This window comes from Phyllostomus discolor, chromosome 1 (genome assembly GCF_004126475.2).
Source record: "Phyllostomus discolor isolate MPI-MPIP mPhyDis1 chromosome 1, mPhyDis1.pri.v3, whole genome shotgun sequence".
NCBI lineage: Eukaryota > Metazoa > Chordata > Mammalia > Chiroptera > Phyllostomidae > Phyllostomus > Phyllostomus discolor.
In genome coordinates this window covers 101,337,532-101,363,285 of record NC_040903.2, presented here as the reverse complement: position 1 = coordinate 101,363,285, position 25,754 = coordinate 101,337,532, and the positions used below count along the sequence as shown (strand labels likewise).

At 40.4% G+C, this 25,754-nt stretch overlaps 1 protein-coding gene across 10 annotated transcripts in view; it reads left to right on the top strand.

The window, feature by feature from the left end:
* Positions 1-25,754, top strand: part of AFF1 (AF4/FMR2 family member 1) — a 194,415-nt gene that overhangs the window by 97,471 nt on the left and 71,190 nt on the right. For all 10 annotated transcript variants that reach the window (XM_036026834.1, XM_036026852.1, XM_036026830.1 and 7 more), the window contains 2 exons: positions 731-851; positions 1,243-2,166. In XM_036026834.1, the coding sequence (XP_035882727.1) occupies positions 731-851; positions 1,243-2,166 (1,045 nt within the window). The remainder of the gene's footprint in view (positions 1-730; positions 852-1,242; positions 2,167-25,754) is intronic.

The following is a 25,754-nucleotide window of genomic DNA, read 5'->3' as shown; positions in this document are numbered from 1 at the left end:
GCTAGCTAACACTGCACACTCTCTGGTTTCCATCTCTGTGTTTTGTTTGTCAGTGAATGCATTTTAACCTTTTTGGTGCCAGGGCTTATGATTTAAGGTACATTTTTATATGGTTTAACTAGGGCAATCAGTTTGCATCTAAAATTGGATTTTCCCATCCTTGGCATTTGAAATGAGAAATAAAAATGATCTTCTTGAGTTTACATGCCAGGACACTCCCAGTAGAATAGGCTGAGAATAAAGTAAATGCTGTTTTGGGTGCCCAGTAATCTTTTAATTATGGAATAAGCCTTTTGATTTTAATCTTCCAAAATGTACAGTACTGATCCAGGAAAACAGCTTTTTGAAAGTTCACATCCTGCTGACTCTTTCAGATGAAAAGCTTCCACCTCTACTTCATACTTTTCGAGCTGAAAGTAAAAATATTATTAATCTTGTCTCAGTTCCACCACTGCCTATAAAACACTGTTCGGTTTGGAGTCAGTCTTGAGCCAGGAAGGCAGTCACCCAAAGTGAATACTTAGATTTCTGGAACCAGAACTGAGGCTGGAGGGTCACGGCCCGCTGACTGAGCCTTAATCTGGGAGTGAGTTGAGGGACTTATACTTTCTCTAAATTACCTTCCCTGTCATCGCTTCTCCTTGCCTTCCTCAAACATGTATGTATGCACAGCATAACTTGGATGCTGACAAATTTCATTGTTTTTGTTATTCTGTGGCGTCTGAAACAGCTTGTACAATGAAGACAGAAACCTGCTTCGAATTAGAGAGAAGGAAAGACGCAACCAGGAAGCTCACCAAGAGAAAGAGGCATTTCCTGAAAAGATTCCCCTTTTTGGAGAGCCCTACAAGGTATTTATTGTATACTGGAAAGTCTGATTTATCATAATATTTAACACTGTGATAAAAGTGAGTATGAACAAGGGCAATGGCTGTGAAAATAAGACAATTTATTCTAGAGATTGTTTCTGAAAACAATATGAAAATTCTGAACATTGTTAGTCAAAATTACCAAAGTTTGTGGTAATGTCAGTCTTCTGTATGTAGTAATATTTGCCATGACAGGCGTTTCAACAGGGGAGCTTAGTTTAAATTGCACATTAAATTCTGTGTTACGCATTAAATTGAGAAGTTTTCTTTTTTAGTGGTGTTTTGTAACATGGTGTATTAAATGTTGTTTTTCTTGTTTCGTTTTGTTTTCAGTATCTAACTTTGCTGTCTTCTTTTTCTTTTTCTTTTCCAGACAGAAAAAGGTGATGAGCTATCCAGTCGAATACAGAATATGTTGGGAAACTATGAAGAAGTAAAGGAGTTACTTAGTACCAAGTCCCATACTCATCGTTTGGATGCTCCTGAAAGCAGGTTGGGAAAGCCAAGATATCCTTTATTTCCTGAGAAGGGGAGCAAAATTCCATCGCACTCTTTCAACACCAGTGTCCGTCACCAGCCTATTAGCACTCCTGCCTCTGGACCACTTCCTGCAGGTAACATTAGCCACAATCCAAAGATGGCACAGCCAAGAATGGAATCCATGCCAAGTCTCCATGTCAAAAGCTATGCACCCCCGGACAGCCAGCACCTAGCCCAAGATCGCCTTGGTCAGGAGGGCTACAGCTCTGGTCATCACAAAAATGGTGATCGCAGAGCTGATGGAGACCACTGTAGTTCGATGACAGACTCAGCTCCAGAGAGGAGGCTTTCTCCTTTACTCTCCTCTTTACCTTCCCCAGTACCTCCTTTATCACCGGTACATTCCAACCAGCAAAATCTTCCCAGGACACAAGGAAGCAACAAGGTTCACAGCAGTAACAATAACAATAAAGGCTACTGCCCCGCCAAATCACCCAAGGACCTAGCAGTAAAGGTCCGAGATAAAGAGACCCCTCAGGACAGTTTAGTGGCAGTTTCCAGCCTTGGGGTAGTCCCTCCCCAGCCACCTTCTCAGTCTTTTCCCCCACCCTCCCTCCCCTCAAAAAGCGTTGCAATGCAGCAGAAGCCCACGGCTTATGTCCGGCCCATGGATGGTCAAGATCAAGCTCCTAGTGAGTCTCCTGAACTAAAACCACCGCCGGAGGATTACCGGCAACAGACCTTTGAAAAAACTGACTTAAAAGTGCCTGCCAAATCTAAGCTCACTAAGCTGAAAATGCCTTCTCAGTCAGTTGAGGTGAGTGGAATTTCATATCTGGGGCAATTCCAGTGTGAAGAAAGATTTTTAGATGGAAGTTCTGCAGAGTTGGGGGCAGGGGTGCCAGTAGTTTTTGGGTAAGGAAATTCATTTGGTCTTAGAAGCTTGTTGACCTATAAAAAATTCAGGTCAGAGATGAAGTACTGAGGGCAGTATTAAAATGTGATTTGCACAGAGATTTTTTGGAAATCTTTTTATTGAGCCATAATTTATATACTATAAAATATAGAGATTTTAAGAATATGATTTGCTGTGTTTCAAAAAGTATGTATACCTGTATAACCCACAACCTAATAAGGTGGAGAACATTTCTGTCATGGGAAAATTTCAAAGAATGTTTTGAGCTGTCTTGCTTTTGTTTTATTGTTTTTTTCTTTTTTATTTTTTTGGTGGTGGTGTTGGGGGGACACTGGCTTCTTTAACATTGTAAAGAAAATAACTTTTTTGGGTCCTCAGCCCCAGTTAGTTTATGTTGAGATAAAAACCATAAAAAATAAAATAAAAACAAGGTCAAAATGTTGGAAGCAAATTATTAATTTTTAAAGATTGTTCCTTGTAAACTCTAAGAAACATTGAAACTAAAGTTCTAATATATTCTACTTACCACCTAAGAAAGAAGAGTTGGGGTTGTGCTGATATTTGAGAGTGAGTTACACATGTAATACAGAATGTTTTTCAACTGTGGCTTTTTCAAGTAAACAAAATACTGTATCTTTCTTTTTCAACAAAGAAAAAAAAATCCTTTTTCTGCCCTTTGATAAATGGAAGCATTGTGTTTGAATGAGGTGACTCAGAGCACACATCCTATCACTGAAATTCTAAGTTATTGCCACTGACTCCAAAATTCAGATTAGTATTGTAAAGTAAAATATTTGAAGTGAATTTTTAAGGTTTATCTATTAAGTTAAAGTCTGTGATTTTGTTACATCTATCGTATAAACATTCTATTGTGCACATCTATTGCACAATAGATCAGCGTCTACCCAGATCAGCAGTCTACATGGTGCTAGGAGGTAAAATTCCTGAAGTTTAAAGAAAAAAAAAAAACAGAAGAAGCAGATCCCAGGATCCTTGTTTGGAAAGATAACCCTTATCTTTAATGGGGAAAAATCTGTTCCTGGGTGTTGCCAGTTTTGGGTTTAGAAGAGGTTAGGGTTGTATCTATAGTGTGCTCTTGTGCATCCAGATGTCTTCAGAACGAGACTTGTTTGGTGGCTGAGGAAAAATGAGAAAGGGGCAAATAAAGCAACTGGTAGAAATTAACCGTGTTGGCAGAACTGTGCCTTTAACTCCAACTTACGAAGATTCACCAGAACAAGCCATTTATTGAACTTGTGCTTTGATGGGATGTAGGGTAAGGGAGAAAATGAGGGAGGAAGGAAACAAGGTGAGCTCCTCCCTCCTCCAAAGGAGGGCCAGTCAGCCTGTCTTATGATTAAAATAGTGGAGAACTTAATGAGATTTGCTTTGCCTTATCTGTCATACAGGATCTGTTCTATTTTCCTAGTTTAAAAAAAAACAGATAAGGGGAAAATTTAACTTTTTTTTTTTAAGAATAAAAAGCTATGCAACTAAAAATTGCTTTAAAACACGTTTAAGACAAAATGTTAAATATTTGCGTTGTCCACCAAATATATACCTCAGCTCAGGGCAGGATGCCAGAGAAGTATGGGTTGAGGTGGATAGCCTACACACATGAAACAAGTACAAGACAGGTTAGTACAAACCATCCACTACTAGGTGTTGGAGCAAGTTGCAAGTGTCAGCTGCAATACAGTGGACCCCTGCAAATTCGGCCAGTAGGCTTCCCAGTAGCCTTCCAGGAAAGAGGATCCTACTTCACTTTTTGCTTTCTTGGTGGAAAAAAAGAAAGCAGAATTGAGATTTCTCCAAGGTATTATTTAATGTATAGTTTCAAACGTCAGGACTATGTTAGATGGCCCTTCCATATTTTCTGAGTGGACATTTGAAATGCTAACAAAATCTTCCATAAGTTTGGGGATTGGAGAATGGGGTTTTCTTGGCACAAATATACCTGCTATCAACACTTTAGTAGATAAAATTTTTCATCTTTGGCCTGTGTTTGCAGCCAGCATTCCTTTGAATTGCATGGCTCTGTCTGGTTTCTGATCAGGCTTCTCAGGTCGGTGGCAGCCACAGTGCCAGCCCCCTTGGAGCCCCTAGGCAGCGCTGGTTTCAGGAGGGGGTGAAACTGGGGGCTCAGGACTTCTTTTGTGAGGAGAGTTAGGACCCAAGAGCTTGGAGTGAAAGGGACTAAATCTGCAGTGCATGGATAGCGGTGCTATCTAGGTAGGTTTTAGATTTCATTTTGCTCTTTTAACTAAGATCTCATATTTTGCATACTTAGCATTAGTTTTCTGTTCACACACCCAGTTAAACGGGTATATTTTTCTGTTTTTAAGGAAATGTAGATTGAATTTAAAATCTCAAATGTAATATTCTGGTGTCTCCAAAAAAAGCATAGAGATGCAGGACAAAAACAGGGAGTTAAACGCAAAAGCAGCTACCTCTGAATATAGAACCAGAGTATTAGCAATATCCTGGGCTATTTGTGGCATTAGGGCCAAAGGACAGAGAATGAGAGGCAGAAGAGGAAGTTGTCTGTTGGTAGAGCTGTGGGGGGGGGGGGCGGCGCGCTGGGGTAGCTAAGTGGTTTTTCTTTATTTACTTAATTTGTCCCATGGCAAGTCAGAGGAGGTTGTCTCCCAGTTCTCTGAATGTGAGGGTTTTGTGGTTTGTTTCACTGCTCTCCCTTCCCCACTGCTTCCATGAAACAGTGTTTTACAAAGTGAACCAAAATGGGAAAGTCTTCTCATCTGTTCAGTGTGTCTTCTTACTCAGGCCACATAAGTGTGGAATCTATCCTTTTACTTCATGGGAATACTTGGTTTGTATATTTTAGTGGGTTTTCTTAAAAAATGATGTTCTGCCCTGAGTAGTGTGGCTCAGTGGGTTGGGGGTCTTCCCGAAAACCAAAAGGTCCTTGGTTTGATCCTCATTTAGGGCATATGCCTCTGTTACAGGCCAGGTCGCAGGTTGGGGCTTATGTGAGAGGCAACTGATCTGTGTTTCTCTCTCTCGCTCTTTCTGTCTTCCTTCCTCTCCCTCTAAAAATAAGTCAATAAGTCAATATTTTTTAAAAAATGATGTTCTTTTCTGGGACTAGTCATTCTTACATTTAAAACTTAATCTTTCCTAAAACCCTAGAGGAAAAAATATATAAAAATTGACATTCTGACTAGAGGCCTAGACTGCAAGAATCTGTACTCAGTTTTCTCTGGGTGTCAGTTTTGGTTTTGTGTCAACTGGAAGATGTTGTGTAGCAGCTTAAAACCCATCTGAGGGCACAGCCAGTGCTTGCTGATCTCATTGGGTAACTTCCAGCTCCAAGTGGAAGGTTGAGGTCCCTTTATATTTGTCTTTTTTGTCCAAAGATAACAAAGGAAAGTGGGAGAAAAGTCATGGCACCCCTCTGTGTGTGTTCATGAGCATGGTCCTTGGAAGGGAGGGGGTGCTTAGATACCGGATTTATGAGATAAGCATTTTATTGAAAGGGAGAAGTGGAATAAGCTGAGATAGTTATATCAAATTGTATGCTGGACTTAGAAATTAGAATTTTAAAGCTAAACATAAAGCCCTTTCATTTTGCTAATAAGGCCTAGGAGGGTAAAGTCACTACACTTTGCTAAACTGGATAGTTAGTAGCAGAGCCAGAGTTAGAACTCTCAGTTCTATGACCTTTATGCTTCTGTTTGTTAACTATGACCGAAGATCACTGGAGGATTTTGAGCAGGGGAGTAATACCATTTTTGAAAAAGATCATTCTGGCTCCTTGGGGGAGAATGACTTGGAAGGGCAAGAGTGGGCAGGAACAGGGAGAACAGTTAGCAGGTGAGCAGCGATGATGATGACTTGGAGTTAGGATTGTAGCAGTGGACACAGTGCGAAGTGGACAAATTTCAGGTGTATTTGGCAGGGAACTGATAGGGCTTTGTGACTGATTGGAGATGGGAGTGGGCCTGAGACAAGTGATAGACAGTGAGGCATCAAGGGAGGCTCATAGGGGTTTTTTTGTTTGAAAGGTAGGGATGGTGGGAAGATACTAGTTTCTTGACATGGATTTGACTTGGGTGGAACAGGTTTGGAGGGAAAACCAACAGCTCTGGATATTTCACTTATTAAGTTTGAGTGCTGTTCTGTGCTGTTTTGTGTCCAGGTAAGACCTGACCATTGGCAGGAATAACTAGTAGATCAGCTTAGAGAAAGTGTTAAGACTGGAAATAATAAATCCGGGGTTTGTTTGCATGTGGTAGGTATTTAAGACTTTGGGTGGAAAAAAATGACCTGCTAGGTATTCAAAAGCAAAAACTGGAGATCACTTGGGAAACTTGAGAATCTATATATCAGTGGAAATTACAGGTTCCTGGTTTTTTTTGTTTGTTTTTTTCACTTTGAGTTTGAAGTATACATGGAAATGGTACAGTTATCTTAATTTACATCCCAAGTAAGTCACTGGAACCTAGCAGCATTTACTATCAACCTGCCATTACTTCTATCTCCTTATATGGTCCTATTCCATTCTGCTCCAGATAAATCAGGCTTTGAGCCCTGATGGTCTCTTATTTCTACAAAGCATTGCTCTTTTCTTTGTGACCTTTCAGGACATCGTTTATGAACTTTTTCTGTTACCAAATGCTTCCACCTAATTTCCCAGACTGAAGTATCACCCGCAGTTGTGGATTCATTGTGGGATGCTTCGACTCCTGGCAGCTCTCAAATTGAGCCATCCCTTCTCAGTAAACTGTCAGCCTCACTGTGTGAAACAATCCATGGTGGAAACCTGTGTGACTGTGATTCACTTTGCATCCATATGTACAAATAATCTTTTCTACTTCCATATTTAGCTCTCTTATTGTCTTAAACCTCGAAAGAGGAACTGTCCTATTATGAAATGATCTAACCCAGCAAGCAGCTAACTTTCAGTTTGTCAGTGGTGTGTATCCTGCTGGTGCACCACTCAACATACAATTGAGGAGCCCACTGTCTTCCATATAATATACACTGTCAATTTAGCAACTTCTCACCGAAATATCTTGAGTACCTACTGTTTGCCAGGCCTAGTGCTGGGTATGGGTTATAGTGGGGAGCAAAGCCAAGTGGTTCTAGTCCGATCTAGTTGGAAACTGACATTATTCAAATAACCACTCAAGTCAATGTGTGAGGACTTTGACAAGGGCCCTAAAGGTATTTATGCACTATTATAAGATTGATAATGGGGCTGTGACTTAGAATGAAGGAGCTCAGCAAATTCTTCTCTGAGGAAGTACTATTTGAGCGAGACCTGAGTGTTGAGTAGAAGTGACAAAAGTGAGGGGTGGACTTAGTCCGCTGAGGGTGCTGTAACGAAATACCACAGACTAGAGGGTTTATAAACAACAGAAATTTACTTCTCACGGTTCTGGAGGCTGAAAGTCCAAGATCACGGCACCAGAATGGTCACATTCTCTTAAGGAACCCTCTTTCTGGTTTGCAGCCAGCACCTTCTCATTGTGCCTTTACGAGGTAGATGGGATAGAGATCACTCTTGAACTTCTTTTATAAGGCACTAATCCCATTCAGGAGAAGTCCACCCTCATTACTTAAGCATTTCTCCAAAGCCCCATCCCTTAGTATTATTACTTTTGTTGTTTAGGATTTCAACATGAATTTTGGGAGCAGATAAACATTACTACCATAGCATAGCAGGTGTGTTAGGGGTTAAGCAGCATCAGTGTACAAGCGGAGGGAACAGTATGTGCCAGTGGATTATGCCACGTGATGTAGAGACCATAACAAGTCCTCTTGGGTTTTAAGCCCAGTACTATAGATCAAAGGGAAGTTTTGCATTCATTCTGGAGGTTGGCAGCATATCATAATCATCTGGGAAGCCTGTTAAAAATACAAATAGCTAAAAAATAAAAATTCCCTAGGGGATAGATTCAGCAGGTGTACAGGTAGGCAGGCTCAAGAATCTGTATCTGTGATTCTCATGAGTTTTGTTCTAGAGCCTGGAAATGAAAGCTGTTCCAGAAGAGGTGATAACAGGCCACAGGTAGTAAGAGAAGGGCCGCTTCCCACTGGTTACAGTCTTCAAGTGGGCCTCAGCAGAGAACTGCACTGCATCAATGGGGCTTTCGTCCGAAGTAGGACATGACAGTAGCTTTAGGGGAGAAGCACTGAAGCCCACTTCAGTGACCTAAGCCTTCAGGGACCTAAGCCTTCACTCTTCTCTTTCTCCACAGTTCAGATTTTCCTATCTTGTGCCCCACCATTTTCATGCTCGTGAGAAAAGTGGGATTCTGGTACAAGCTTCTTTAGCTTTCTTTGGTTTTCTAAAAATGTTTTTATTATAATAACTTTTATAGAAAATTTGAGTTAGACTCTATGAGCTAGCTCTCAGTTAATTTGGACATAACTTCATGGCTTACATGTATTATGTTAGCAAAGCAAGAAGGTTTTTTATCTACACAATTACCTGATGATGTTGGGTGTCTGGAGCAGGATACTTCCAATCTATGAGAACTAATGAGTAGTAAGTAACCTGTATCTTCTTAGAGACTGGCTAAATTTTACCCCCAGATATGTAAATATTGAGGTTAAAAAGTGGTAGCAAGCTGCAGACAAATGTATCACAGAAGCTGCAAACAGCCTGAGGGCTAGACTGGGCCTGTAGACTCTTGTTTTGCTATGTAGTGTGGTCCCGCCATCAACCCCCCTGCACCCGCTCGAGCCAGTATTTACAAACTGGAGAATTCTGGTGAGAATTCAGATTTTCTGATTTACCAGCTAGAGCTGAGTAGAAACTGCCACCTTTAATTTCCTAATCCTGGCATTTTTTTGAGTTTGAAGAAATACTTTAAACTCTGAAGGAAACATTTTAAATAACATAGGCAAAATATTTTTTAAAAGCTCTAAAACTGCTAGAAATGAGCCCTGGCTGGTGTAGTTCAGTGGATTGAGTGCCGCCTGTGGACCCCAGGTGTGATGGTTCAATTCCCAGTCAAGTATATACCTGGATTGCAGGCCAGGTCCCCAGTAGGGGGTGCACTAGAGGCAACCATACGTTGATGTTTCTCTCCCTCTGTTTCTCCCTCCCTTCCTCTCTGTCTAAAAATAAATAAATATTTTTCAAAAAAATAAAACTGCTAGAAATGAGGTACTACAAAGAACAGAATTGCTTATAATAGCCCAAGAAGAAAGCCCACCGTTGAATCTTGAAAATCTTTTTGGGTGACGTTAATTAGAGTTGTACATTTTACTTTCTATTCCTTCTCAAAATGCCAGAAAGTACATTTGGTACCAGGGTAAGAAATCTCTGTTCCTGCTTGTTGTTTTCGCACTTGAGATGTTTGTGGAGGGTTATTGGATCCCCCCTGGGTCTCTCATGTTGTGCCTTTGCCAAGATGGAGACATTCAACTCTTCAGAATCTTTCCAGGCTGTGTGCTCTCCCAGGCTCTCATGTAGCCACCCAAGTCATTTTAGCTCTTCTGCAGATTAGTTGTTTTTTATTTTGAGCCAACTGATAATCTTCAGGGACAGAAAACCAGATATTCCAGTGGGGCTCCTGTTGATGCCTTGAGTTAGTGGCTTTGATTTTAACTGTTTTGGTGGGGGGTGACCAGTACTCATAAGATATTTAGGTTCATGTTATCATAACAAGTTTATTTTTGACCTTGTATGTCTCCTCTCCAGTTGCCAAGGTCTATTTGAAAATCATTATTTTCCAAGGTTAACTTTGCTGCATGTTCACATTTTCTAAGAACTTTATAAGCAGCTATTTTTATATTGATGTTGTTCCTCTCTATAATTGTAGAAATCACTAGGTTGGCAATTTTTTCCCCCACAGAGATTGAGGGTCCATGCACACCATTAGTTTTCTTTTGAACTTTATTTAATTCCCTATTTAAGCTTGGCCTACTTTCTGTCCACATTTTCCCCCCTAACCCCGTGGTAATTTGTCAAGCCCATTCTAATCTCCTTAATCTGTTTGGCTGAAGGGTTTTGAGGTTTAATGTTTTAATCTACAGCCTCAGTATTTAAGTAATTAGAGGTCCTACTTCTAGCTGTGTCCCTTAGATAAATCACGTTAGGGTTTGTTTGTTTGTTTTGGTTGTTTTGGTTTACAAATTAATAGAACTCTGAAAATTCATATTGGCAAGAATTTGAAGCTTTGAAGAGAACAATGTGAACTGAAAGGAAAGGAAAGCATTTCATGTTCACAGTTTTCTTACAGTCATTCTTAGAAACTCAAGCTTTATGGATTCTCCTTTTCCTTACAGCTCAATTTTAAAAATACTCTGCCCTAAAGCAAATATTTGCTGTTGCATTTTAGAAAAAATTTTTTTTACAAAATTGTATGCTGTAATTAGAGTTTTTTCCAACATTTTTCATGCTTGAGAACATGTTAACTGGTAAGAAAAAGTTTTTGCTTATTAAATAATCTGAACATTCTTACAAAATGTTAAAACTCTTTCCTGTCAGGAACAATTTGGTCATAGAAAAATTCACATTTTTTACATTCTGGGTTTATGCCCTTTCAGTCCACAAATATTTGAATATCCACTAGTTATAAAGGGAGCTAAGGGGGGAGACTCTCTTGCACAGTAAATTTATGACAGTAAATTTATGTACTTCTAAAAAACGAAGTACAGTCAGCATGGATCTATTCATTATGGAAAGCCCATACTGTTCTCATGCTCACTTAATGGTGGAAGCTGTTCCACACACTCGCTGTGTATTAACTCATCAACCCCACAATGCTCCCATGTGGTAGGCGCTGTCGCTATTGCTATTTCCCTGAGAGTCTTAGCAGAGATACAGAGAGATTCATTTGTCTGAGCTTACCGTGGCCTTACATACTGGCTAAATCCAGATCCAAGTATTCTGGCTCTAGTCCACACCCTTAACTCTGACACCTACATTATGTTGACTTTGAAAAGAGGCAGCTATACATTGTTTTAGAATTGATTTTTGTAAGTACTTGGATATTGGTGAGAGATTTAGGGAGAGGCGAGACATGGAGGTGAGACATGGAGAGAAGTCTGGTAGGAGTAGCTGGGCCTGTGGTTTGCAGAGACTGGGTAGAGGCAGAGCAGAGCAGTGGGGATGGGAGCCTGCATGGAGTGAATGGGGTCAGTTTTTGAAGTTCTTTAATTGCTTATTGGGTAACTTATCAAGGAACCAGAATCATTAATGAAAAGGAGAGGTTACCTTGGCTTCATGGAAGACAGTGCATCACAGTATTATAACTTTGAGATCTTGGGCAGGGAGCCACACCTTGCTGTGCTGTCAGTTTATCCATGTGTGTGGTGAGGCTCCAGGGCTGAGGTGTTCTGTGTGACGTACCTAGACGGTGTTCCATGCATAGTAAGATCTCAGTAGGTGGTGGTAGGGGTGATTAGAGTTAAAATCTGAACTGGGCTTTAAGGAGAAGTATAGGATTTAGACAGAGGGTTATCAAAATGAGGATTTAGTGATGCTGAGGAAGTAGGGAGACTGAATATATTAACTTGTTCACTGGAGAATACTTAAAAAATGTAAGTGGGATCAGATCCAAGGGACCAGGATTTGCTACTTAAGATGTACTATGTGAATAAAGTCCTAAAAAAATTTGATTTTTAAGTGTTAAAAATAAGAAAATGAGAAGCCTAGTGAAAGAAAACATTTCACTTAGGGGTTGTCAAGCTTTAAAAACTGGTTTTCCAAGATGAGGGCAGCACTGCCCTCAGCAGTTTCCACTTCCCACGCATGCCTGACGGCATAGGGGGGCTGCATGCTCACGCCTGAAGAACAGCATTCTCACGGTTGGGCAGTCCCTGGTGTGAGTGTTTCACTGTATAAAGACACACGCAATGGGAAATATTTTAATTTTACTGCTTCCCCCACCCCCTTTTGATTTCCAAAGCACTTGCATATTTGTTTCTCTCTTCGATTGTCACAGCCACCTTGTGCATAAGGCAGGGCAGTTGGCATGGGTCACCATTTTATGTGCCATGGAACTGGCTCTCTTATGAAGGTTAATGATTCCAGCTTGTTAGTGGCAGAAAGGGGAGCACAGAACCAGGACCCTTGGCTACTAGTTCTCGTACTCTTTCTACCTCTCTCTCTCTCTCTCTCTCTCTCTCTCTCTCTCTCTCTCTCACACACACACACACACACACACACACACACACACAGAGGTTTCTGTGGAGTAATGGTCATTTGTGTAACACATTTTATCAGATTTATTGGGGTGACATTGGTTAATAAAGTTACATAGGTTTCAGGTGTACAATTCTATAATACATCATCTGTGTATTGTTCTGTGTTCACCGCCTGTGTGATACTTTAAATAAAAGTGTCAAGGGCTCTCTATTTTTCTACAAGGCCTTGCCTTTGTGTCGGTACCTGATAAATCATGCAGATGGTAGGTGTACAGATAATGATTAAAACTCACTTTTGGTTGTGGTGGTCATATGCCTTTAACTTTGCTTCTGTCCTTTAGGGAATGAGGCCACCAGCTATGCATCTTTCTAATTCTCTCCACCTCTCATGACGCAGAAAAAATCTTGTCTGTACCCATTATTTACCTCTTTCTCTTTGATCTCAGAAGGTGGTGTTCTTCCCCTTGCTCTTCCACCTGCGCGCCTTCTTTGGTTACCTTAAACCTTTCTTTGATCACTTGGCTCCTTTCTAACAGTCTATACTTAAAGTCAGGCCTTTCCTAGCTGAAAGGGCAAAACAAACTCTTTCTCACCCCTTCTTCATCCTCTAATCACATCTTTCTCATTCCCTTCCTTCCCTTCACAGCCAAAGCTCTGGAGAGAGGCAAACATTCAGTGTCTGCTTCCTCTCCTTCTGGGTACTTTCTGAACCTAAGCTGGCTGGCTTGTGCCCCATGACTCCAGGTGCTGCCCCAAGAACCCCAGTGGACTAAGTCAAGGAATCCTCTGAGTAGGCTGTGTGACCCTCTGTGACATTTGACACTTTTGCTCACCATCCCCTAAACATTGCCCTCTTTCGTTGTCTCCTACCCCTTCAAACATGCCTTAATCTCCTTTGGAGGCTGCCTCCCCCCAGCCACCCCTCTCCCCAGGGCTTTGCTTTTTTTAACCTTCTTTACTCTTTCTGTAGCTTTTCCCTGGTGATCTCATCTGCACTTAGGGCTTCAACTACTGAAATACTGATGAATGCCAAATTGACTTTTCCAGCCTAAAACTCCAAAGTTTTCTGAGCTCTAGATTCTTTTATACAACTGCCTACTGGACTTTTCTTGTAGATAATGCACAGTTATATCAAATTCAACCTGCCTACAACTGACTTCATTATGTCTGTCTTCCCCTGTACTTCTCTCCCCGCCACCCCTCTCTCTCTCTCTCTCTCTCTCTCCCTCTCCCTCTCTCTCTCTCTCTCTCTCTCTCTCTCCTTCCTCCTGGTCATCAGTTTCAATGCCTTTTTGGCCTCTACTTTATCCATCTGATAACCCTATTCTATGGAGATTACTTGGTAGTATTGGTTGAAAGCTTCTCCTTTCCCTTCTCTTACAACAGTCTGCTACCCTGCTCCACAAAAGAGTGATTCTTATTGTGTGAATACCTGATCAAGTTACCCTAGTTTAAGATCCTTAAGCACCGTTTCAGTCCCTTCAGGGTAAAAATCCAGATTACCTCTGGCTGCCTTCTTGATGAGACTTACCTGTCTCTCTAGGCTTGGGTTATAGCTCTCGTGCTGAAGTTCTATGTCCCTGCAGTAGCCACTCTGGCTTTTAGAGCTAACTAACTTCTGTGCACCTGGTGTCCAGGCCTTTAGTCTCAGCACCTGTCCTTGGTGTCATCCTCTGCCTTTCTCCAGGTGGTAACACTGTGAGGGCAGGGTTGTGTGTCTCACATGCTTATTTGTCCTGTAGCACAAGCAAGGCCTGGGACAGAACGGAGATTTTTTCTGCACTGTGCTCAGCTCGAGGAGTTCTTACACAATTCGCTTTGATCTGGAGTCTGAAAGATGATCTCTTACAAATGGTTGTCACAGAGGAAGGGGGAAATCAATTTGATACAGGACTAAATTTTCTACTTAGGACACTCAAATGGGAAGCAGGCATTTAAGTTCAACAATTTTTGAAGGAATTGTTTAACTTTTCATTTTCAGCCTGTTTCCCAGATCACTTTAGGCATTGTTGTGTGTGGATTTGAAAATAAGCAGCCAAATCTGATCATTAGGCATTCCTAGTAGAGTTCCAGCCTCATAATTGCTGTACTTTTCAGTATTGAGTTTGGAGATTAATTAGGTAGTCATTATGTACTATGAATTGAATATACAGGTGCTTTTCTCCATTTTAAATAAGAGTTTCCTTTAGCATATTTTGGGTTTTCTTACTATAAGGGATAAATACATATAATAAAATTACCGTTAATCTCAAAGGTTCTCGTTTTTTAAAAATTCTATTTTATTGATTATGCTATTAAGTTATTCTAAATTTTCCCCTTTGCTTCCCCTCTACCCAGCCCCCCACTTCCTCAGGAAATCCTCCCACCATTGTTCATGTGCATGGGTCATGTATATAATTAAAATGCCAAAGGTTAAAGATAAAGAGAGAATCTTAAAAGCAGCATCTTTGGCTACTCCATATCCTATACTGTATTTTATATCCACATGGCTACTCTGTAACTACCTATTTGTACTTCTTAATCCTCTTACCTCTTCATCCATTCTCCCATACCCTCCTCCCATCTGGCAACCATCAAAATGCTCTCTGTATCCATGATTCTTTCTTTTCTTCTTGTTTGCTCAGTTTATTTTTTAGATTCAATTGTTCACAGATATATATTTATTGCCATTTTATTGTTCATAGTTTTGATCTTCTTTTTCTTAAATAAGTCCCTTTAACATTTCATATAATCATGGTTTGGTGATGATGAACTCCTTTAGTTTTTTCTTGCCTGGGAACCTTTTTATCTGCCCTTTGATTCTAAATGATAGCTTTGTTGGGTAGAACAATCTTGGTTGTAGGTCCCTGCTTCATGACTTTGAATATTTCTTGGCAATCCCTTCTAGCCTTCAAAGTTTCCTTTGAGTAATCAGCTGACAGTCTTATGGGAACACCCTTGTAGGTAACTAACTACTTTTCCCTTGCTGCTTTTAAGATTCTCTCTTTATCTTTAACTTTTGGCATTTTAATTATGGTGTGTCCTGGAGTGGGCCTCTTTGCATCCATCTTGTTTGGGACTCTCTGTGCTTCCAGGACTTGCATGTCTATTTCTTCACCAAATTAGGGAAGTTTTTCTTTCATTATTTTTTCAAATAGATTTCTAATTTCTTGCTTTTCCTCTTCTCCTTCTGGCATCCCTATGATGCAAATGTTGGAATGCTTGAAATTGTCCCAGAGGCTGCTTACACTACCCTCAATTTTTTTTTTTAAAGACTTTATTTATTTATTTTGAGAGAGAGAGAGAGAGAGAGAGGGAGAGAGAGAGAGGGAGAGAGAGAAACATCAATGTGCGGTTGCTGGGGGTTATGGCCTGCAACCCAGGAATGTACCCTGGCTGGGAATCAAACCTGGGACACTCTGGTTCCCAGCCCGTGCTCAATCCACTGAGCTACGCCAGCCAGGGCTACTACCCTCAATTTTTTAAAAATGTTTTTTTCTTCTTGTTGTTTTGATTGGTTGTTTTTTGCTTCCTTCTGTTACAAATCATTGACTTGATTCTTGGCTTCATCCACTCTGCTGTCATTTCCCTGTAAGTTGTTCTTTATTTTAATTGGTGTATCCTTCATTTCTGACTTGATCTTTTTTATGCTGTTGAGGTCCTCACTAAATTCCTTGAGCATCCTTATAAACAATGTTTTGAACTCTGCATCTGATAGACTTTTTGTCCCCTTTTGTTTAGTTCTTTTCTGGCATTTTGATTTGTTCTTTCATCTGGGCCATGCTTCTTTGTCTCCCCATTTTGGCAGCTTCCTTGTGTTTGTTTCTATGTATTAGGTACAGCTGCTGTGATTCCCTGTCTTGGTAGTATGGCTTAATGTAGTAGGTGACCTCCTGGGTCCAGTGGCACAGCCTTCCCTATCACCCAGGCTGAATATTTGAGGTACATCCTTAATGTGGGCTAAGTACATCCTCCTTTTGTAGTTGAGCCTTGATTGCTGTTGGCAGGTCAGTGGGAGGGATCTACCCAGGCCAGCCAGCTGCAACGATTGGCTGTGACTACTGACCACCAAGCTCTGCCCTCCATGGTAGATCAGCTGTGTGAGGGCAGGGTGATCGTCCTCTGATGTGGTCTGTAGCTGTCCACTGGATATGAAAGCTTTGGGGTTTCCTGGGTAGTGCAATCCAAGGTCAGCCCCCACCTGTGTTTTGCCTGGGGCATGCTGCCTGAGCTATAAAGCAATCTGAGATGGCTCCTACTTGTGCTGACTTGAGATTCCCAGGTGAAGCCTAGCTGTGAGTGTAGGCTTGTTGCTGTTAGTGCTGTGCATGGTGCCACTTAGCAAGAGGTATGGGGAGGTGGGGCTCACTGAAGCTGGCTGTTGCTTATATGAAAGGAATTAGGAAGTTGTAAAGTGTGGGCCAAGACCAGCCATTCATACAGAAAAGCAGTTTGGGTGGGACAGAATCTCAGGGGATCTCCAGGGTGGGACACACAGTGTTAGCCTGGTTGATATGGCAGCTGCCTGCTGACTCTCTGGCTCTGTAGGGAAAGAGTTCAGAAAAGGGACAATGGCCCCTGCCCATCCGTCTGTCTGGGAGAAAACTGCTCCCCAGCTCTGGCCTTGATGCCAGACACTTCAGTTTCTCCCTGTATGCCACTGATGCCTTTCAAGGTGCTATCCTGATGCTGGAGTTCAGAGACAGTGAGCCTGAGGAAATCTGTGTGCGGGTTCTTTAAGAAGATCTGCTTGGGACTCCCTCCTGGCACTGGAACCCTGGGCTGGGGGACCTGGTATGGGGCTGGGACTCCTCACTCCCAGGAAATCCCTTCCAAATTTTTATCCACCACATGTGGATGTGGGACCAGCCCTTTCCATGTTTCCACCCCTCCTACTAGTCTGGACAGATGAGGTTTTTTTAATTCTGTAGTTGTTAGACTTCCATTCAACTTGATTTCTGATGGTTCTGAGTGATTGTTCTATATTTTAGTTGTAATTTTGATGTGGTTGTGCTAGGAGGTGAGGCGTGTTTATATATGCTCCCATCTTGACGGGAAGTCAAAGGGTTCTCAATTTTAAACATTTTGCCATTCAACAAATCATTTTTAGGGAATGAGCCAACCATTTTGGGTAGGGGCATTAATTCTTCTAGACCACTTGGATATCACTAGTTGGTATCTTAATAACTTAAGAATTATGGACCCTGACAATGCCTGTCTGGCAGCCTGGGTTAAATTTTCTAGTTAAGATTAATTACTTTTCAGGAAAAAGTAAGACAGACACCAGAGTCCTTTAAGTACCTTATATTCTCTCATGATTCTAGTGACCTAGTTGCTAAGATGAGGGAAAACACTTGTGTGTTGTTCTGAACCTAAGTGAGTCCTTTATTATGTTATGACTCACCTATAGTTCACAGATTCATTCCATGCAAGTCATGTAGAATAACTGCACTGTGGTTTGTTTTGCCAACTTGGTTCATGTTTTTATTGATCTGTCAGGCTGCATTTGCCAGTTGCGGAAGCGGGCTTTGGAAGGAGCTGGAGCAGCAAAGAGGAGACCATCACAGGGCAGCAGTGAGTCTGCCTTAGACTTCTTGCCCACCCGAGTTGGCTGAAAGCCTTTTTAGAATCTTTTTATGAGGGAAGTAAAGATGTCCATGTGCACATGAGGCTATGTTTAGCATGAAAAGAGACTCTTCTCTTCAAAATGAGCGTGTTTCCCAATATCTCATTTCCCCATTCAGGAGAGAAGAGAGCATTAAAGCCAGCATTGGAGAGTGCTCTCTCACACAGGGGGGCAGTGTCTTCTACAATGTGTTGATTTAGTTGCCAGCATCTCAAAGTACTAGATTTCATATTGAAACCTGAATTTTGATTTCTTTTTCTTAAAAAACTGGAAGCACTGGCAACATAGGACTTGAATTTCTGCAAAGCAACAATTGGCTGACCTCCTAGGACACATGCCCTGGCCTGCCCCAGTCCTCACTGGGCCTTGCACATCCACTGCTCAACAAACTCTGTAGTTGTTGCTGCTCTCATCCTGTGAGTTTCTATGTCCTAGTGATTATTACTTCCTTGGGCCATATCAGAGGGGTGAGAACCCAAACATGACAAAGACATTTCTTTTCAGAAGGATTTGTAATGAAGTGTGCTTAATGGTATCTAGTTAGAGTAAAAGGCGATTGATTTGTCAAAATGTTTAAAGAAATTATGTGGAGTAGGCCTTACTTTGTTACTTTATCTTTTGTTTTTATTTCCAAATATGGAAGGTTTTCCTATAAACCTATAAATGTGAGTGTTTCAGGCACTTGTTCTTATTTTAGTTAAAGAAGAAAGTCCACAATTTTAACCTACTGTAAAGTTGTTAAACTTTGTGCTTTTAGGTTTTGTCGCCAGAAACTGTAGAACTTTGGTATTTACTTCCTTGTCACCAAGGAGAAAAGTGCTTGGTTAGTTTTTTGTTTTTTAACGAGGAGATGGATAGCCATTCATGCTTTTTGCAGCTCTAAAAATTATGGATCTTTTTTAAAAAGGAGTTTGCATTCTAGCAGTTGGACTCTGATGTTGTTTCCCACACCAAGTCCAGTAACATATCTTTTAATACCTTTTGTTCTAAACTGCTCTCGTTTTTGTAGCAAATAATAGATAGTTGGTTTTTAGCTCCCATTCAGCAAACAAGAGCTGCTTTCCTTCCTCTGATCTTAGCAACATACAGGTCCTCAAATACAGTAGGTCCTCAAACAATATCATTTGATTCAATGTCATTTTGTCATAATATTGATTAAAAAAATCTATTCCGGGCTGGCGTCACTGTCTGTGGGGGGTTTGCAAATGTTCCCCATGTCAGCCTGGGTCTTCTGTATGGACTCAGTTTCCTCCCACATCCCAAACATGTACATGTTAGGTGAGCTGGCAAGTCTGCATTGTCCCTGGATGAGTGGGTGTGGGTGGCCCTGTGATTGAATGGTGTCCTGTCCAGGGTGGGCTGCCACCTTGTGCCCTGAACTGCCATGAGAGGCTTCAGTCATCCTCAACCCTGAATTGAAATAAGCAGTTAAAAAATAATCTTACTTATTTCTATTAATCTTTATTAAATGTATGTATAGTTTAGATTTATTTTGTTATTTATTTTTAAATATTTTATTTATTTATTTTTAGAAAGAGGAGAAAGGAGGTAGAGAGAAAAGGAGAGAAACACCATTCATTGTGTGGTTGCTTCTCACATGCCTCCTACTGGGGACCTGGCCCGCAACCCAGGCATGTACTCTGACTGGGAATTGAACCAGCAATCCTTTGGTTCTCAGGCCCATGCTCAGTCCACTGAGCTATACCAGCCAGGGCTATATTTATTTTAATATTTAATATTAGAAGTGTTTGGATCTTTATATAAAAGACTAGTGATATATTTGTGACCAGAAATACAACACTTTTGTTTATATTAATGGGCCTCTGATAAAACTGTTTTTTTTTTTTAAATTTTAATCATTGTTCAAGTACAGTTTTCTCCCCCTCTACTCCCATTCCAGCCCACCCACCCAACCCTCCCCCCTTCCCCCCATTACCCCCCATCCCTAGTTTTTGTCCATGTGTCCTTCAAATTTGTTCCTGTAAACCCTACCCATTCCCCCCTGAAATTCCCTCTTCTCTCCCCTCTAGCCACTGTCAGACTATCCCCTATTTCAGGGTCTTTGGTTATATTTTGCTAGTTTTTTTTGTTTTGTTGTTTAGATTCCTATTAAAGGTGATATCATGTGGTATTTGTCTTTCACTGCCTGGCTTGTTTCGCTTAGCATAATGCTTTCCAGCTCCATCCATGCTGTTGCAAAGGGTAGGAGCTCCTTCTTTCTTTCTGCTGCATAGAATTCCATTGTGTAAATGTACCATAGTTTTTTGATCCATTCATTTACTGATGGGCATCTAGGTTGCTTCCAGCACCTAGCCATTGTAAATTGTGCTGCTATGAACATCGGGGTGCAAAGGTTCTTTTGTATTGGTGTTTTAGTGTTCTTAGGATAGAGTCCCAGCAGTGGAATTGCTGGGTCAAAAGGCAGATCCATTTTTAGTTTTCTGAGGAAGTTCCAAACTGCTTTCCATAGTGGTTGTACCAGTCTGCAGTCCCACCAACAGTGCACTACGGACCCCCTTTCTCCACATCCTCTCCAACACTTGTTGTTTGTTGCTTTGTTTATGATGGCCATTCTGACTGGTGTGAAGTGGTATCTCATTGTGGTTTTAATCTGCATCTCTCTGATGGCTAGCGATATTGAGCATCGCTTCATGTGTCTTTGGATTTTCTGTATGTCCTCCTTGGAGAAGTGTCTGTTCAAGTCCTTTGCCCATTTTTTAATTGGGTTACTTGTCTTCTTAGAGTGGAGTCGTGCAAGTTCTTTATATATTTTGGAGATTAAACCCTTGTCTGAGGTATCATTGGCAAATATGTTTTCCCATACAGTTGGTTCTCTTTTTATTTTGATACTGTTTTCTTTAGCTGTGCAAAAGCTTTTAATTTTGATGAGGTCCCATTTGTTTATTCTTTCCTTTATGTCCCTTGCTCTAGGAGACAAGTCAGTAAAAAAGTTTCTGCGTGAAATATCTGAGATTTTCCTACCTACGTTCTCTTCTAGGACTTTAATGGTGTTACACTTTATATTTAAGTCCTTTATCCACCTTGAATCTATTTTTGTATAAGGTGTAAGTTGGTGCTCGAGTTTCATTTTTTTGCACGTAGCTGTCCAGTTCTCCCAACACCATTTGTTAAAGAGGCTATTTTTATTCCATTTTATGTTGCTGCTTCCTTTGTCAAATATTAATTGACCGTAGAGGCTTGGGTTTATTTCTGGGCTCTCTGTTCTTTTCCATTGGTCCATGTGCCTGTTTTTATGCCAGTACCAGGCTGTTTTGATTACAGTGGCCTTGTAGTATAGTTTAGTGTCAGGTATTGTGATTCCTCCTACTTTACTCTTCTTTCTCAAAATTGCAGCAGCTATTCGGGGTCGTTTATGGTTCCATATAAATTGTTGAAGTGTTTGTTCTATGTCTGTGAAATATGCCATTGGTACTTTAATAGGTATTGCATTGAATGTGTAAATTGCTTTTGGTAGTATGGACATTTTGATGATATTAATTCTTCCAATCCATGAACACGGTATATGTTTCCATTTGTTTGTGTCTTCCTTGATTTCTCTCCTCAGTGTTATGTAGTTTTCTGAATACAGGTTTTTTACCTCTTTGGTTAGGTTTATTCCTAGGTATTTTATTTTTCTTTTTGCTATTTCAAATGGGATTTTTTTCTTGATTTCTGCTTCTGCTGTTTCATTGTTGGTGTACAAAAATGCCTTTGATTTCTGGATATTGACTTTGTATCCCGCTGTTTTACCAAATTCATTTATTAGGTCAAGCAGTAAAACTGGTTTTGTTAAACGTCATTTCACTCAAAGTCACGGACTCTAAGAATCTATCAAAGACATTTAAGTGAGGACTTACTGTATATATATTTTTGTTTATTACTGCATGAGCAGCCTTTACTAGTTGTAGCTGGAGGTGGAAGAGATGGGGGTGGAGTGGTTATTACAGCTCTAGCTCCTGGGGTCTCCAGAAACTCCACTACTCCTCCCCAAAATACTGATCTTACAAGTGTTGATCCTACATGAATTATATATACAACTCATGTTTGTATGTACAGGTACAAGTTTGTATACAAGTAAACTTACTAGTAGGGTATGAGTGTGACTGTTTTGGAGAATTTCCAAACTATTTTTTTGTTGTTGGATGCCATTTTTATCCTCTAGTGTTATCAGTGCTGAAAGCTTTCATGTGTTAATATTTATTTACAACTAGAGATGAATAATTATTATATAATAGAACATGTAATCCAGACACTGCTACAACAAATTTTTTTGGATGTTGTTGGAGGGGAGGAAGATATACTTTATTGTTTCTTTTTCTAATTATATGTGACTTTTATGTATTATAGGTAGTGGTTAAGAACATGAATTTTGGCATAAGGAAGACCTTGATTTGAATCTTGTCTTTACCTGAAATTAGCCTCAATTTCTTATTTGTAAATAAGAAATACTAATAGAATCTTCCTCACAAGGTAGTTGTCATATTTAAATAAGAAAAGTATGTGAATGAAAAACAAAAAGCACATAATCATATCAATAGATGATGCAGGAGAAACTTCCAGTCTCACAGGAAAGTCCATTGGAGGGATCCATGGTGTCCTAGAATGTACACAAACCCACCAACCCTGGAGTCAGCTCCAGAAGGGCCCAATTCACTTTACTTGCTAAAAGTGACATGAGAGCTGAGCAAGCAGCATTGTTCCCTCTCTGACCTCTCCCCTACATCTAGCACCACAATGCAGCAAAGTGGCTTGCCCCACTCTGGGGAATACCTAAGGCTCTGCCTCTTACAATGTAACAGGTGTGCTGACACCAAAAAATGTGGCCCAAATGAAAGAACAGATCAAAACTCCAGCAAAAGAACTAAGCGAGAGTAAATAGCCAACTTATCAGATGCAGAGTTCAAAACACTGGGAATCAGGATGCTCACAGAAATCACTGGGTACAGATGCAGAATAAAGGAAGAAGTGTTATTTCACAACAAAGTGAAATAAAGAAAAATATACAGGGAACCAACAGTGAAGGGAATGAAACTGGAACTCAAATCAACAATTTGGAACAGAAGGAAGAAATAAGAATTCAAAAAAATGAGGAAATGCTTAGGAACCTCTGGTACAACTTTGAATGTCCCAACATCTGAATCATAGGGGGGCCAAAAGAAGAAGAGGAAGAGCAAGAAATTAAGAATAGTATAGAAAATGGAGAAGCCAAAGAGCTTAAATGTAATGAACTGAGGTGGGGGTGGGGAGCTGGAGATAAGGGGAGGCATGGGGGTGCAGGGCAGAGGAGATAAAGGGGAGCAAAAAATGGAATAACTATAACAGCATAATCTATAAAATATACTTAAAAAAATCAGATGCTTACAAAGCACTTAATAAAGTAGAGCACCCATTTAGGACAAAAAACATTCAGCAAAGTGGAAGTAGAGGGAGCATACCTCAACATAATAAAGGCCATATATGAAATGCCTATAGCCAACATCATGCTCAATGGGCAAAAACTAAAATCTTTCACACTAATATCAGGAACAAAACAAGGATGTCCACTTTCACCACTTCTATTCAACATAGTTTTGGAAGTCCTAGCCACAGTGATCAGACAAGAAAAGAAAGAAAAGGCACTCAAATTGGAAAGGAGGAAGCAAAACTGTCATTGTTTGCAGAGGACATGATAGTATACAAAGAAAACCCTGTAGACTTCACCAAAAACTATTCCACCTGACAAGTGAACTTGCCGAAACAGAGGGATATGAAGTCAATATTCAGAAATTGAAGGCATTTTTGGACACCAACATTGAGTATGAGAAACAGAAACTAGGGGAAAAAATCCTATTTACTACAGCAACAAGAAAAATAAAGTACCTACGAATAAACCTAACCAAGGAGGTAAAAGACCTGTACTCAGAAAACTATACAACATTGAAGAAAGAGATTAAGGAAGGCACAAATAAGTGGAAGCATATACTATGTTCACAGATTGGAAGAATTAGCATCATTAAAATGTCCATACTACCCAAAGCAATTTATAGATTCAACACAATCACTATCAAATACCAATGACATATTTCACAGATATAGAACAAATATTTCAAAAATTTATGTGGAACCATTAATGACATGAATAGCCTCAGCAAAGTTGAGAAAGAAGAACAAAGTAGGAGGGATCACCATACCTGATATCAAACTATTTTATAAGGCCACTGTAATCAAAACAGTCTGGTAGTGGAATAAGAACAGACACATAGATCAGTGGAACAGAACAAAGAACCCAGAAATAAACGTAAATGTGTATGGTCAATTAGTATTTGACAAAGGGAGCAGGAGCATAAAATGGAGTAAAAATAGCCTCTTCAACAAATGGTGTTGGGAGGTCTGGACAGCTACATGGAAAGAAATGAAACTCAATCACCAACTTGCTCCATATACAAGAATAAACTCAAGATGGAGAAAAGACTTAAATATAAATTGTGACACCATGAAAGTTCTAGAGGAGAACACAGGCAGGGAAATTTAAGTTACTCCACACAGCAGTATTTTCACTGATACGTCCCTAGAGCAAGGGATACAAAGGAAAAAATAAACAAACAAAACTACATCAATTTAAAAAGCTGCTGTGCAGCTAAAGAAAACATCAGCAAAGCCCTGGCTGGTGTGGTGGCTCTGGTTTTAGTGCCGGTCTGTGAACCAAATGGTTGCCAGGTTGATTCCCAGTCAGGCACATGCCTGGGTTGCAGGCCAGGTCCCCAGTTGGGGGTGTGCAAGAGGCAACCAGTTGAAGTATCTCTCATACATTGATGTTTTTCTCCCTCTCTCCCTCTCTTCCCCTCACTGTAAAAATAAATAAAATCTTTTTAAAAATCAGCAAAATAAAAAAGGAACCAACCGTAAGGGAAAACATACTTGCTAATGGTACTTCAGACAAGGATTTGGTCTCCAAAACATATAAAAATCTCATACAACTCCACACCAGGAAGACAAACAGTTCAATTAAAAATGAGCAAAAGACCTGAACAGAGACTTCTGTTAAGGATGACATACAAAGGGCCTATCGGCATGTGAAAAGATACTCAACATCATTAGCTATTAGAGAGATGCAAATTAAAACTGCAATGAGATACCATTTCACACTGGTCAGAATGGCCATTATTAAATCAACAAACAAGTTCTGAAGGGAGTGTGGAGAAAAGGAAACCCTGGTGCACTGTTGCTGGGAATGCAGACTGGTGTAGCCACTGTGGAGAACAGTATGGAATTTCCTGAAAAGATTAAAAATGGAATGACATTTTTACCCAGCAATTCTACTGTTGGGATTATATTATAAGACTGTTGAAACACCAATTCAAAATAATCTATGCTACCCTATGCTCATATCAGCACTACTGACAACAGCCAAGGGCTGGAAACAGCCTAAGTGCCCATCAGTAAATGAGTGTATCAAAAAATGTACATTTACACAATGGAATACTGTGCAGCAGAGAGAAAGAATGAACTCCTACCCTTCGTGACAGCATGGATAGAACTGGATAGTGTTATGCTAAGTGAAATAAGCCAGGTGGTGAAAGACAAATACCGTATAATCTCACCTATAAGTGGAACCTAATCAATAAAACAAACAACTGAGCAAAAAAAAAAAAAAAAAAAAGAATCAGAGACATGGAAGTAAAGAACAAACTAAAGTGGCCAAAGGGGAGGGTGAGGGGCATAATGGGGGAAAAGCAGGGGATGGGTCAAGGAACATGTGTAAAGGACCCTCGGACAAGTA